Source organism: Miniopterus natalensis, chromosome 4 (genome assembly GCF_054644295.1).
Source record: "Miniopterus natalensis isolate mMinNat1 chromosome 4, mMinNat1.hap1, whole genome shotgun sequence".
Classification (NCBI taxonomy): domain Eukaryota; kingdom Metazoa; phylum Chordata; class Mammalia; order Chiroptera; family Miniopteridae; genus Miniopterus; species Miniopterus natalensis.
The window spans coordinates 8,480,630-8,493,530 of NC_142084.1; the positions used below are offsets into that span (position 1 = coordinate 8,480,630).

Sequence of the window (12,901 nt, forward strand, 5' to 3'; positions counted from 1 at the left end):
AAGCCTTCAGTGCAAAGCACCCCCACTACCACCAGTGATTGTGTTTAGCCTACGTGGCCATTGTCTGCCCCTACCCCAGGCTGTGGGCTCTACAGAGGCACCCCTGAAAGCCTGTCCTGCGCTTTCCATGCCTGTGCTGCTCTGTCCACACTTCTTGGGGTCAGAGCTGAGCCCTGGATGCACCTATCAGCAAGTATTTTGGGAATCAATCGATGCTTAGGATGGCCATTCAGGCAGGCTGCTCACCAGGCTTCAGAGCAGGGAAAGAACTGGCCACTTGGGGAAACTAATAAGGGCCAGCAGCTAGGCCCCCCTCTTCATGACAGACCAGCAGGGCTGTTGTGCTCACCCCCATTGACAAGTGAAAATACAAGGTTTAGAGATGCATGTAACTTACTCATAGCAGCAAGCGACAGAGTTAGAATGTGAATGTAGTAGGCCCTAGTGCCCCTATCCACTCACTGCACCCTCCCAGGGGAGGGCTGCCTGAGGTCACTGTGCTTGCACAGTCACAGAACCTCTCCAGCTTCGTATAGCAAGACACAGACACCTAGTGGTTTTTGGTGTTTTTTTAAAATACGTTTTTATTGATTTCAGAGAGAAAGGGAGAGGGAGAGAGAGAAACATCTATGATGAAAGAGAGGAATTGATCGGCTGCTTCCTGCATGCCCCACACTGGGGATCGAGCCCGGAACCTGGGCATGTGGAATCAAACCGTGACCTCCTGGTTCATAGGTCGACACTCAACCACTGAGCCATGCCGGCTAGATGACACCCAGTGTTTTTGCCTTCTTAGGTGACCATTGTTGAAAAAGCCGACAGCTCCAGTGTCCTGCCCAGCCCTCTCTCTATTAGCACCAAGAACAAAATGACCTTCCTGTTTGCCAACCTTAAAGACCGAGATTTCTTGGTTCAGAGGATTTCTGACTTTCTTCTGAAAACGTCATCTAAGCATCCAGGTGACAACAGTGTGGGAAGGAAAGCCAGAGTCATGGATCCAGCCCCAGAGGTGAGACAGTGCTTTGGGAGCCGGGAGGTGGTGGTCAGGGCCAGAAGAAGAACCCAGGCAGCCCTGTAGTGCCTCCCATGGGCCCTGGTGGGGAGGGTCCCTGCTAGGTATGGGATAGAGAGCCTGACCCAGCTCTGACACCTCAGGTGTCCAGCCACGCATGCGTTACCCAATGTCATAGGCCTCTGCACACCACCACACCCCCTAGTCCTCCTGAGCATTCCCGGCTGCCTCAAGTCCCTCTGCACAGGAGAAGCCTTGTGTAGCCCGTTCAGCTTGGAAGCTTAGGTTTATTAACCTGGCGCTTCTCCCATCAATCTTTCAGTCTGAGATTCCTACAGGATAAGACCCCTTTTAAAGATTTTACAATCTCATTATTACACCAACAAAATTCACAAGAATTACTGAATATCAAATACTTGTATTCATATTTTCCCAAATGTAGATGTACTTTTTACAGTTTAATCATTGGAATTGAAGTACACAGAGGTCATTTATTACAATCAGTTGATATGTTTTTTTAAACTCATTTTTCTCTATAGATTTCTGCTCTTTCTCAGTATTTCTTTGATGGAATTGGGTCATTTGTGCTGTAGAGTTTCTCCAAGTGGTTTTTATTGACTGCATTTTCCTGTTTTCTGTAAGTTGGTGGTTGAGTAGTAAAATCCAGATCAAATTCAGGTTCAGTTATTTGTGTTTGGGGGGGCAAGTCCACTCATACGCAGGATTGAGGTGATGGTACTTCCACCAAGAGATACACATATGACACCTGGTCTTCTTGTCGTGTGCTGTTAGCGATGCCTAGATCCAGTCATTCATCAGAGATTGCAATGGCAGCACTGTAATTCTGTCATTTGTTCTGTTTGTCAGCTGGAGTACTCCCGTAAAGGAAACTTTCCTCATCAATTTTTTAGTGAACCTGAGGCACAGTTTATATACAAAAGGGAAAATAAATCCCTTGTTCTTTCCTGTTCTTTGCTAGTTGTTAAAATGATGAGTTGGGCCCTGGCTGGTGTTGCTCAGTGGTAGAGCATCGGCCCACGCACCCAAGGTTCGATTCCTGGTCAAAGGGCACGTACCTGGGTTGCAGGTTTGATCCCCAGGAAGCAACCAACTGGTGTGTCTCACATTGATGTTTCTCTCTCTCCCTATGTGTGCCTATCTCTCTCTCTTTCTCTCTCTCTTTCTCCCCCTCCCTCTTTTCCACTCTCTAAAAATCAGTGGAAAAAATATCCTCAGTTGAAGATTAACAACAAAAAAATAATAATGTTAGTTGTCTAGTATCCTCCAAATGTGATCAATTCATTTTTATATTTACTTTTTAGTATAATTATGAACTTGCAGATTTAAGCAACTCTATGCGTTTCAATCCATGACAGTTATTATCCTCATTCCATCTGTGAGCAGAGGGAGCTTCTTCAGGTTGGCACCAGTGTTCTTTTGACAATACCACATTTGATTGTTTCCTTGCTTCCTGGTGTGACAAGCTCTGTGCTGTTGATCATTCTGAAACTATGAAAACACTTCATGATTACAAGGGTCCATAAAAATCAGCAGACCTGCCGTTCATTACAGGGCCCACATTCCCACTGAGTGGCATGGAGCTGAGTGGCAGCATGTGCCCCCCAGCTACCCAGAGCCCCACCTGGTCTGGCCCACAAAGGCCTATATATTTTCCACCCCTGTAATCAATGCTCAGTAAGTTATTGAGTAGATAAGCAATAGATGGGAGGAGGCCCGGGGAAAGTTTGTTAGAGGAGGTTGGGCTGGATCTGGGATTTGAAGAGAGTAAGATTGGATTGGGTGAAAGGGACATGAGCAGGAATTTTGAGCTGCCTTCATGAGGTCCACCATGAATGATAGGGCCAGACGGCCAGAGTAAGCATGGACCCGTAGCCCCTCCAGAGCTCACCATTCATTCACCCAGCACATTTTTATTGCATTCCCCATAGGTGCCAGGTGCTATTCTAGGCACTAGGATTAGAGCAGTAAGCAGAGTAGACAAAATTCATGTCCTCTTAAGACCTTATATTCTAGTGAGAGAGACAGTAAACAAATAAACATCCAGTATGTTAGGTGGTGGTAAGGGCCCTGGATGAAAATAAACAGGATAAAGGGATCAGGAGTGCAAGGGAAAACTGGGGGTCTGGTCAGGTGGCATTTGAGCAGGAAAATGGAAAGAAGTGAGGCCAGATTGTTCTGGGCACAGACAACTAAAAGTAGCAGAGACCAGGTAGAGGAGTGAGCTGAGAGGAGGCAGGAAGCCAGAGCATGTAAGGCCTCATAAGCTCTAGCTTTGATGCTGAGTGAGAAGGGGAGCTGTTGGAGAGTTTTGTCAAGAAGAGGCACACAGTCTGTTTATGTTTTAATAGAACTACTCTGACCACCATGTTGAGAATAGTTTAGAGGCACAGCTATCACAGTAGCCACACATGGCTATTGGCACTGAAATGCTGTTAGTCCACTTGAAATGTGCTAAAAGCATAAACTACACACACCAGAGGTTGAAGATTTAGTATGAAAAAGAGAATGTAAAATATCTCTATAATATCTCTATAATTTTTATATTGATTCCATGTTGAAATGGTAATATTTTGACTATATTGGATTAAATAAAATACATTATTAAAATTAATCTCACCAATTTATTGTTTTTTAATGTGGATACTAGAAAATTTTAAATTACATGTAGGCTCTCATGATATTTCTCTTGGACAGTGCAGGACTGGAGAGTGGCAAGAATAGAAGCAGAGACGAGTTGGAAGGCTACGACAGGAATCAGGACACAAGGTGATAGAGTCTTGGCTAAGGTGGTACCAGTGAAGTTGGTGAGAAATGGTCAAATTCAGGATAAATATTTTTTTACTGTGGTAAAATACTGTGGTAAAATTTACCACCTTTACCATTTTTAATTGTACATTTCAGTGGCATGAAGTACATTCACGCTGATATACAACCATCACCACTATCCATCCACAGTACTGTTTTCATTTTGAAAAACTGAATCTCTGTACACCTTAAACACTGACTCCTCTCCCCCACCCCCAGTCCCTGGTAACCACATCACTCTTTCCTGCTTTGTGAACTTGACTCCTCATACAAGAGGAATCATACAGTGTTTATCCTTTCCTGATTTATTTCACTGGCATAATATTCCATTATATATCTCTCTCTCACATTTTGTTTATCCATTCATTTTTTTAAATTAATTTTTATTTTCAATTACAGTTGACATTCAGTATTATTTTTATTAGTTTCAGGTGTATAGCGTAGTGGTTAGACATTTATATAACTTACAGAGTGATCCCCCTGATAAGTCTAGTACCCACATGGCACCATACATAGTTATTACAATATTATTGACTATATTCCCTATGCTGTACTATACTGTTTTGTTAAGTACCAAATTTTTTTTTTTTAATCCTCACCTGAGGATATTTTTTCTATTGCTTTTCAGAGAATGGAAGGGAGGTGGGGAGAGAGAAGGACATTGATGTGAGAGAGAGAGATATTGATTAGTCACCTCCCGACCCGAGCTGGGGATCAAGCCTGCAACCATGGTATGTGCCGTTGACTGGAACTGAACCCGAGACCCTAACCACTGAGCCAAACCGGCTAGGGCGCAAGTACCAATTTTTTTAAAGCTTTTTTTTTTTTTTATTGATTTGAGAGAGAGAAACATCAACTTGTTCCATTTATTCTTTCATTCATTGGTTGATTACTGCATGTGCCTTGACCGGGGATTGAACCTGCTACCTTGGCATATTGGGATGACACTCTTACCAGCCGAACTACCCGGCCAGAGCCCAATTTTTACTTCTTAATCCATTCACCTTTTTGACCCAGCCCCCCAACTCTCCTTCCACCTGGCAACCCATCAGTTTGCTCTCTGTATCTATAAGTTTGTTTCTGTTTTGGTTGTTCATTTATTTTGTTTTTTAGATTCCACATATAAGTGAAATCATGTGGCATCACTAGTCATCAGAGAAATGCAGATTAAAGCCACAATGAGATATCACCTCACACCTGTCAAAATGACTATCATTGATAAATCAACAAACAACAAGTGTTGGCAAGGATGTGGAGAAAAGGGTCCCAGCCAGTGTGGCTCAGTGGTGGAGGGTCAACCCATGTACCAAGAGGTCACCAGTTTGATTGTGGGCTTGGTCCCTGGTGGGGGATGTGCAGGAGGCAGCTGATGGATGTTGTTTCTCTCTCATTGATGTTTCTGTCTCTCCCTCTGTCTCTAAAATCAATAAAACATATTTTTTTAAAAAGGGAACCCTCGTGCACTGCTGGGGGGAATATAGATTTGTGCAGCCACTATGTAAAACACTGTGGAGGTTCCTCAAAACAGTAAAAATAGAACTACAATATGATCCAACAATTCCACTTCTGGGTATTTATCCGAAGAAACTCGAAACACTAATTTGAAAGAATAAATGCACCCCTATGTTCATTTCAGCATTATTTACAATAGCCAAGATTTGGAAGCAGCCCAAATGCCCATCAGTAGATCAGTGGCCATTAAAAAGAGAGAAATCTTCCCTTTTGCTACAGCATGGATGGACCTGGAGAGTATTATGCTAAGTGAAATAAGCCAGTCAGAGAAAGACAAGTACCATACGATTTCACTTATATGTGGAATCTAATGAACAAAATAAACTAACAAAGTAGAAACAGACTCATAGATACAGAGACCAGACTGACAGCTGTCAGAGGGGAGAGGGTTGGGGGCTGGGTGAGAAGGGTGAAGGCATTAAGCAAAGAAAACAAAGACTCACAGAAGACAGTATGGTGATTGCCAGAGGGAAGAGGGTTGGGGGAGGTAGGAGAGGGTAAAGAAGGGAAAAATGGTGATGGCTTGGGGTGGTAAACATACAATACAGTATACAGGTGATGTACTGTAGAATTGTATACCTGAAACATACATAATTTTATTAACCAATGTGACCCCAGTAAATTTAGTTTTTAAATAAAAATATGTATCCATTTTTTGATGGACAATTGAGTTGCTTCCACCTTTTGACTGTTGTGAATGATGGTGCTGTGACCATGGGTGTAAAAATTCCTTTCGTTACTAAATAATATTGAATGTAAACTGTAATTGAAAAGAAAAATTAATTTAAAAAAATTTTTCTTCACCTTGGCCAACATGCTCAGTGGTTAGAGCATCAGCCTGCACACTGGAGGGTCTCGGGTTCGATTCCCGCATAAGGGCACATAACTGAGTTGCAGGTCCCATCCCTGGCCCTGGTTGGGGGCACGTATGGGAGGCAATCAGTCGATGTGTCTCAGTCACATTAATGTTTCTCTCTCTCTCTCTCCCTCCCCCCTTCCACTCTCTCTAAATTCAGTGGGTGAGGATTGAAAAAAACTTCTCTTCAAGACCCTATTTTTGGTTATTTGGGGAGAGAACTGCCCAGAAGTGGAATTGCTGGGTCAAATAGTAATTCAGTGTTTACTACTTTGAGGAATTACCATACGGTTTTCCACATTAGTTGCACCATTGTACATTCCTACCAGAAATGCAAAAGGATTTAATTTCTCCTGGTCTGTGCCAACACTTGTTATTTTCTGTTTGTTTTACAATAACTGTTCTAATGGGTATGATGTGAGATCTCATTGGTTTTTGATTTGCATTTCCCAGTGATTAGTTACGTTAAGCATCTTTTCATGTCTTATTGTATGTCCTCTTTAGAGAAATGTCTGTTCAGGTCCTTTGCCTATTTTTTTAATTGGGTTGTTTGATTTTGTTGTTGAGTTTTAGAACTTCTTTATATATTGCCAATATTACCTCTTATCAATATATGATTTTCAAACCTTTTCTCCCATTCTGTGGGTTGCCTTCTTATTCTGATTATTGTGTCCTTTGATGCAGACAAGTTTTTAATTTTTATGTAGTTCAATTTATCTATTTTTCTTTTATTACTTGTGCTTTTGATGTCACATCCAAGAAATTGCCATTTCAATGTCATAAAGCTTTTCCTCTGTTTTGTTCAAAAAGTTGTATAATTTTAGCTCTTGCATGTAGGTGTTTGCTCCACTATGAGTTAATCTTTGTGTGTGATGTGAGGAAAGGCTCCAACTTCATCATTTTGTGTGTGGATATCCAGGTTTTTCAGCACCATTTGTTGTAAAAACTATTCATTCCACATTGAACAGTCTTGGAACCCTTGTTGCAAATCATTTGACCATAAATGCGAGAGTTCATTTCTGGGCTCTCAGTTCTATTCCATTGGTCTACTAGTGTGTTTTTATGCCAGTGCCATACTGTTTTAACTACTATAGCTTTATAATAAATTTTTAAATCAGGAAGTCTGAGGCTTACACCTTTGTTCTTTGTCCCAGATTTTTTTGGCTATTTCAGGTCCCTTGAGTTTCCATATGAATTTTAGAAAATATTTTTCTATCTCTGCAAAAAAGTCATTTAGATTTTGATAGGGATTACACTGAATCTGAAGATCACTTTGGGTAGTACCGATGTCTTAACAGTCTTAAAGTTTTCCAATCCATGAACACAGTATGTCTTTCCATTTATTTGTGTCTTCTTTAATTTCTTTCAGCAGTGTTTTTTACTTTTCAGTGTATGTCTTTCACCCCCATGATTAAGTTTATTCCTAAGTATTTTATTCTTTTTGGTGCTATTATAAATGGAATTATTTTCTTAATTTCCTTTTGGGATTGTTTGGTGTTAATGTATAATAGGATGTGTTCTGAAGGTAGTTGTGAGAACTGATAGGGTAGATGTGGGGTGTAAGAGAAAGAAGGGGTCAAAGATGACACTGTAGCTTTGTCCTGAGCAGCCTAAAGAACAGAACCACCATTTAATGACATGGGGAAGATGCAGGAAGAGCAGGTTTGGAAGAATTCCATTTTGGACATATGACATTTAAGGTCAAGGATAAGGGGAACTCAGAGTGGACCACTGGAGATGGCAGAGAGGTCATAGTGGTCTTGATAAGAGTTGTTCCGTGGAAGGGCAGGAGGAAAAGCCTGACTGAAGTGGTCTTCAACTGGGACAAGGTAGTGGTAGTTGGGTAATTTTTTATACCTTACCAACTTTCTTCATAAAAACATAGAGCAACAGTCAGAGCAAAAGTAAAAGCCCAGAGACATCTTCAACAAACGCGTATTTTCACAACCCCCAGACTGCAGTAGGTGGGGGTCAGAGCACCAAGTGCAGCGTTATTCTGTGCAGACACAGAATCAGCAGCTGTTCGGAGGTGATGGTGGGAGGAGAAAAAGGATTCTGTTCTGGCAGTCCTTAGAGCCAGGGAGTTCAGATATCACCAAAAAATAGCTCCCTCACCCCAAAAATGATGACTCACTGAACAGAAGCCTCAGCAAGTGACTCTGAGCAGCAACCAGTGAAACTGGGAGCAGATTTCTCTCGCTCATTTACAGATAAGTAAACAGAACAACACAGAATCCACTAACGAGCTGAGGGAAGAGGGAGACGGTAGGGTGGCCCTAACCATAGAGAATCTCAGAAATACCCAACAAAGCTCTCTGCACCAGGGTACTCTGTCTGGACTAGGTTCTTGCCCCCTGGATTCTAGCAGTTTGTCATGAAAAAGTATTTTAGTGGACCCCAGATCTATTTCAGAAAAGTAGCCAGGGCAGAGGAGTGGCCTTTGGGTGTAAGCTAGCAGTTATCTTCTTTTTCCCCTTTTTAATTTTTTTCTTAAAAGCTGCTCTACTGTCCAGTGGACATACAATATGTGGTACATATTGAAAGAGTAGAGTTTGACGGGTTTAACGTGTACTCCTGCAAAACCATCGGTCATGGAGAGTCCCTTGCAGGGAACACAGGAAAAGTAGAGTGCTGCGCCAGTGGCCAGGCGAGGTCAGAGCTGACAGGATGACGCAAGGGCAGAAGCCCCAGCTCAGACTGGAACTCACAGAGGGAGCTCACTGGCTCACAAAGCTGAGAAGTCCATGCAGTGACTGCCTGTCATCAGAGCTGGCGTCTGCCCACTGAATGGAGCTTCCTGCCAGCAGTGTCATTCCCAGGCTGGGTGTGGTACCAGGATGGCAGAAGCCCCTGCATCCTCCTTGTCTCATCCTGATGTTCCCTGTAGAGTCACCACTGCACTTCCCTGGTGGCCACTGGGTGACACAGTACCCCAAGTTCCCTGTGGGTATGGGTGGGAAATGCTAATTAATTAGCGTGGGGTCATCACCCCAGGCTCAGCAGAACCCACAAAGTATGGAGAGAGATGTGCCCCCACATGAAAACGGGGAGCTGCTGCTGGCAGAAGTGGATTCCAGGGAGCCAATGACCAGTGTCTGCCCAAGAAACGTATTGTTTCTGTCAGTGGGTGCTAGAGAAGGAGCTGAGGGGAGAACCAGAGAGGGCACTGGCTCTGGACCACCTGATCCCTGGGCCAGAGGACAAGCTGCCTACACAGGCCATTGCCCAAGGTGGTGAGCTCATCTGGAAGTTGGGTGCCTACAGGCAGCATACAGTCTGGAGAGCAAGGGGCAAGCGTCCGGCATCACCCACGCTGGCAAAAGGGGCTCAGATGCCAGTGCTTCCCTGAGGAGATGGGTTTGCATTCCCACAGGAGACCTTCTCCTTGGGGGCCTGGGGTTGGTGTCAGGCTAGGAACTTACCTACTTGCTGTATTGGCAGTGGAGGGCCCGAGCTGGGGGTTCCAGAAAGCCAGGAAAGAACCCTAAAGTTCAGGGCTTCCTTGCAGACTTTTGTCCCTGGTGCCCCCCTTTCCTTCTGCCAGCCCCATATTGTCTCCTCCCTGTAGGTTCCCAGAACCCACAGAGTTCGTTTTTCTTGCCCTTGGCCATCTGTGCAATGGGAAAGCAGATTCCCAGGCTCCTGCACTGGGGAGGGGCCTCCAGCCCTCCTGGGGCCTCCCCTAATGCTGGTTAGACCCTTTGGGGAGGTAAACCCCAGCAGAGGCAGTCCACAGGCAAGGATCCCCTCCTTACATCCAGTTCTAGGTCTGTGTCTTTATGTTCGCCCGCAAATTCCTGGCAGCCTCGTTGGAAGCTACAGCAGACCACTGAGAAGAGCCCAGTCTGAAGCTGGCATGAATGTCCAAAGCAGAGAGGCACGTGGGCCAGCGAGCCCCAGAACCTCCAGAGCCCCAGGGTGCAGTGGACAGGTGGCCTGAGGAAAGGGGACACCTTCCCTCACTCGGTAGACAGTCGTGGAGAGCACCTGCAGGAGGGACTGCCTCAGTTAGGACCCTGTCACTCTGAAAAGGGCAGGGTAGGCTGTCAGACTTGGACCTGTGCTGGAGAGGGGCCTCTACTCCACTTTCCCTGCATGGCTTGGTGCTCATGCTCCATGGAGTCCCTAGTGCTCTTTCCTGACAGTCTCAACCTGAGCTAATCACTGTGGCGAGGGGCCCAGGAACAATCGGCAGACGCCACCAACAGCCATCCCTAGGGTCAGCTGAGTCTGCACCCCAGAGGCTGGAATAGAGAGTGTCCCTGGGAACTCAGCGCTGCATCAGACCCTATGGGGGTACACGAGCTGGCGTCTTTGAGTTTCTTCTCTCCTGGCCCTGACCTCACTGAGAGGGCCTCACAGGACCAGAACCATCCCAGTGAAAGGCCAGCCAGCGTGGGTGAGCTTGGTGGAGGAAGACAGTTTAGGTGTCTGGTGAGGTGGTGGGCCAGGCCCAAGGGTAGCCTCCTGCTCGTCTAGACCAAGTGCTGCCCACCCCATGTGCCCCCTGCAGGCAGTGACTGAGTGCACATAGGAGGTCTGCAGGCTCAGTGTTCTCCCTCTGTGTTGTACTTTCCAGTCTTCGCAAGCTCCTCAGGAGGCGTCAGAGCAGCCCGCCAGCCCCACCTCACCCTGTGGTGGCCTCCAGAACTCCCTTGCACAGGAGGCCCCAACTGCTTCCCAGGGCCTGCTCAAACTCTTCCAGAGAAATGCACCGATGGAGGACCTGGGGGCCAAGGGGGTAAGGCCAGAGCATGGGCTCCATTGCTGTGCTAGGCCCACACAATGGGGGGGCAGGGCCAACCTGCGGCTATGCCCATCACAGGCAGTGTCGTGGATATGGGCCTCAGGTCTCTGCAGGGAGGACCATATGCCTGCCACCTGAGGCTGGGGCTGTGCTCAGCCCAGCCTGAGCCGGTGGCATTTTTACTGTGAGCCCTTGGAAACCTGAGATACCCTGTCAGCATGCTAGATGGGGGAGGAAGGCAGGAGAGCCACCTGGGTCCCAGCACCCCGGGTCACACCAACAGGCTCCTCGATGCTTCCCCCAGGCCAAGGAGAAGATGAAGGAGGAGTCCTGGAACATCCACTTCTTTGAGTATGGGCGCGGTATGTGCATGTACCGCACGGCCAAGACGCGGGAGCTGGTGCTGAAGGGCATTCCCGAGGGCCTCCGTGGGGAACTCTGGCTCCTCTTCTCTGGTGAGCTGCCCTGCTGACCCCAGCTGGCCTGAGTTGGCCAGGCAGGAGCTGCCAGACCTTTGCAGGGTGGAAGTGGGACTCCGCTGTGAGGGGCCTCGCTCGGGCCCACGCCAGGAGGGGTCCTGGGGAGCAGACACCAAGGGTGGGCCCCCATTGCCGGGGTGGCACCTTTCTACCTGCAGTGGGACGTGAGCAGGCCTTCTTTCCTTGGGACATGCTCTGACAACATTCACACCCTTGGCCACTTGGACAGTTTCAGGAGGAATGGGTATCAGCCATTAGAACTTGGGTGGGGTGACCCCTCCAAGGAGCAGTCATGCGGTTACCTTTGCCTCACACTATATGACTAATCCCAAAGTTCCATTTCTCTGTGGTACATTGTCATCTCCAACCTGCCCTGTCATTGTCCCTAAAGTCCCAGGGGAGGAGGAGGAGAGAGACAGCTGCCGGCTTTGTCTCCACAGGGGCCTGGAATGAGATGGTGACTCACCCTGGCTACTATGCTGAACTGGTGGAGAAGTCCACAGGGAAGTACAGCCTGGCCACGGAGGAGATTGAGCGAGACCTCCACCGCTCCATGCCTGAGCACCCTGCCTTCCAGAACGAGCTCGGGATCGCCGCACTGCGGCGGGTGCTGACTGCCTATGCTTTCCGGAACCCCACCATTGGCTACTGCCAGGTAAGGAGCTTACCTGGGCCCCGGAGACAGCATCGCTCACCAGAGGTTCATGGAAGCAGGTCCCCATGGCCCTGGGCCTGAGTGATGGCCTCACATACCTTCAACTGTGCCCTGTTTCCCCAGAAAATTTCTGACCACAGAAAAAGGTGTAATTAAAAACAATATTAATTGCTCACCTTGTCCCCATGCTATATATTGTTAGCTTCTGTGCTCTTCTGGTATGGTTCCTGGAGACATCTGATTATTTGTGTGTGTGATAAAATACTTATAACAAAATTTACCATCTTCACCATTTTGAAGTGTACAGTTCTGTGGCATTAAATATACCTTTGTGCAGCCATCACTACCATCCGTCTCCAGAACTCTTTCATCTTGTAAAACTGGCACTCTGTCCCCATTAAACAATTCCCCTAATTACCCTGGCAGCCACCATTCTACTTTCTGTCTCTGTGAACCTGACTACTCTAGGAACTTCAGCTAAGTGGACTCATAGAGTATTTGTCCTTTTGGGACTGGCTCATTTCATTAGCATAATGTCATCAAGGTTCATCCATGTTGTAGCAGGTGTCAGAATTTCCTGCCTTTTTAAGACTGAGTAATATTCCATTGCATGTATATACCACATTTTGTTAATCTATTTATCTGTGGGTGGACACTTGGGTTCCTTCACCTTTTGGCTGTTGTGAGTATGCTGCTACCCTGGGTGCACAGTATCTGTTCCAGCCCCTGCTTTCAGTTATTTTGTTTATATACCGAGAAGTGGAAGTGCTAGTCATAAAGTAATTCTGTATTTAATTTTTTAAGGAATTGCCGT

At 46.3% G+C, this 12,901-nt stretch overlaps 1 protein-coding gene across 2 annotated transcripts in view; it reads left to right on the forward strand.

Moving 5' to 3' along the window:
- TBC1D9B (TBC1 domain family member 9B) overlaps nt 1–12,901 on the forward strand; it is a 40,445-nt gene that overhangs the window by 13,839 nt on the left and 13,705 nt on the right. For both annotated transcript variants that reach the window (XM_087816253.1, XM_087816254.1), the window contains exons 7-10: nt 797–1,009; nt 10,786–10,947; nt 11,258–11,408; nt 11,873–12,087. In XM_087816253.1, the coding sequence (XP_087672379.1) occupies nt 797–1,009; nt 10,786–10,947; nt 11,258–11,408; nt 11,873–12,087 (741 nt within the window). The remainder of the gene's footprint in view (nt 1–796; nt 1,010–10,785; nt 10,948–11,257; nt 11,409–11,872; nt 12,088–12,901) is intronic.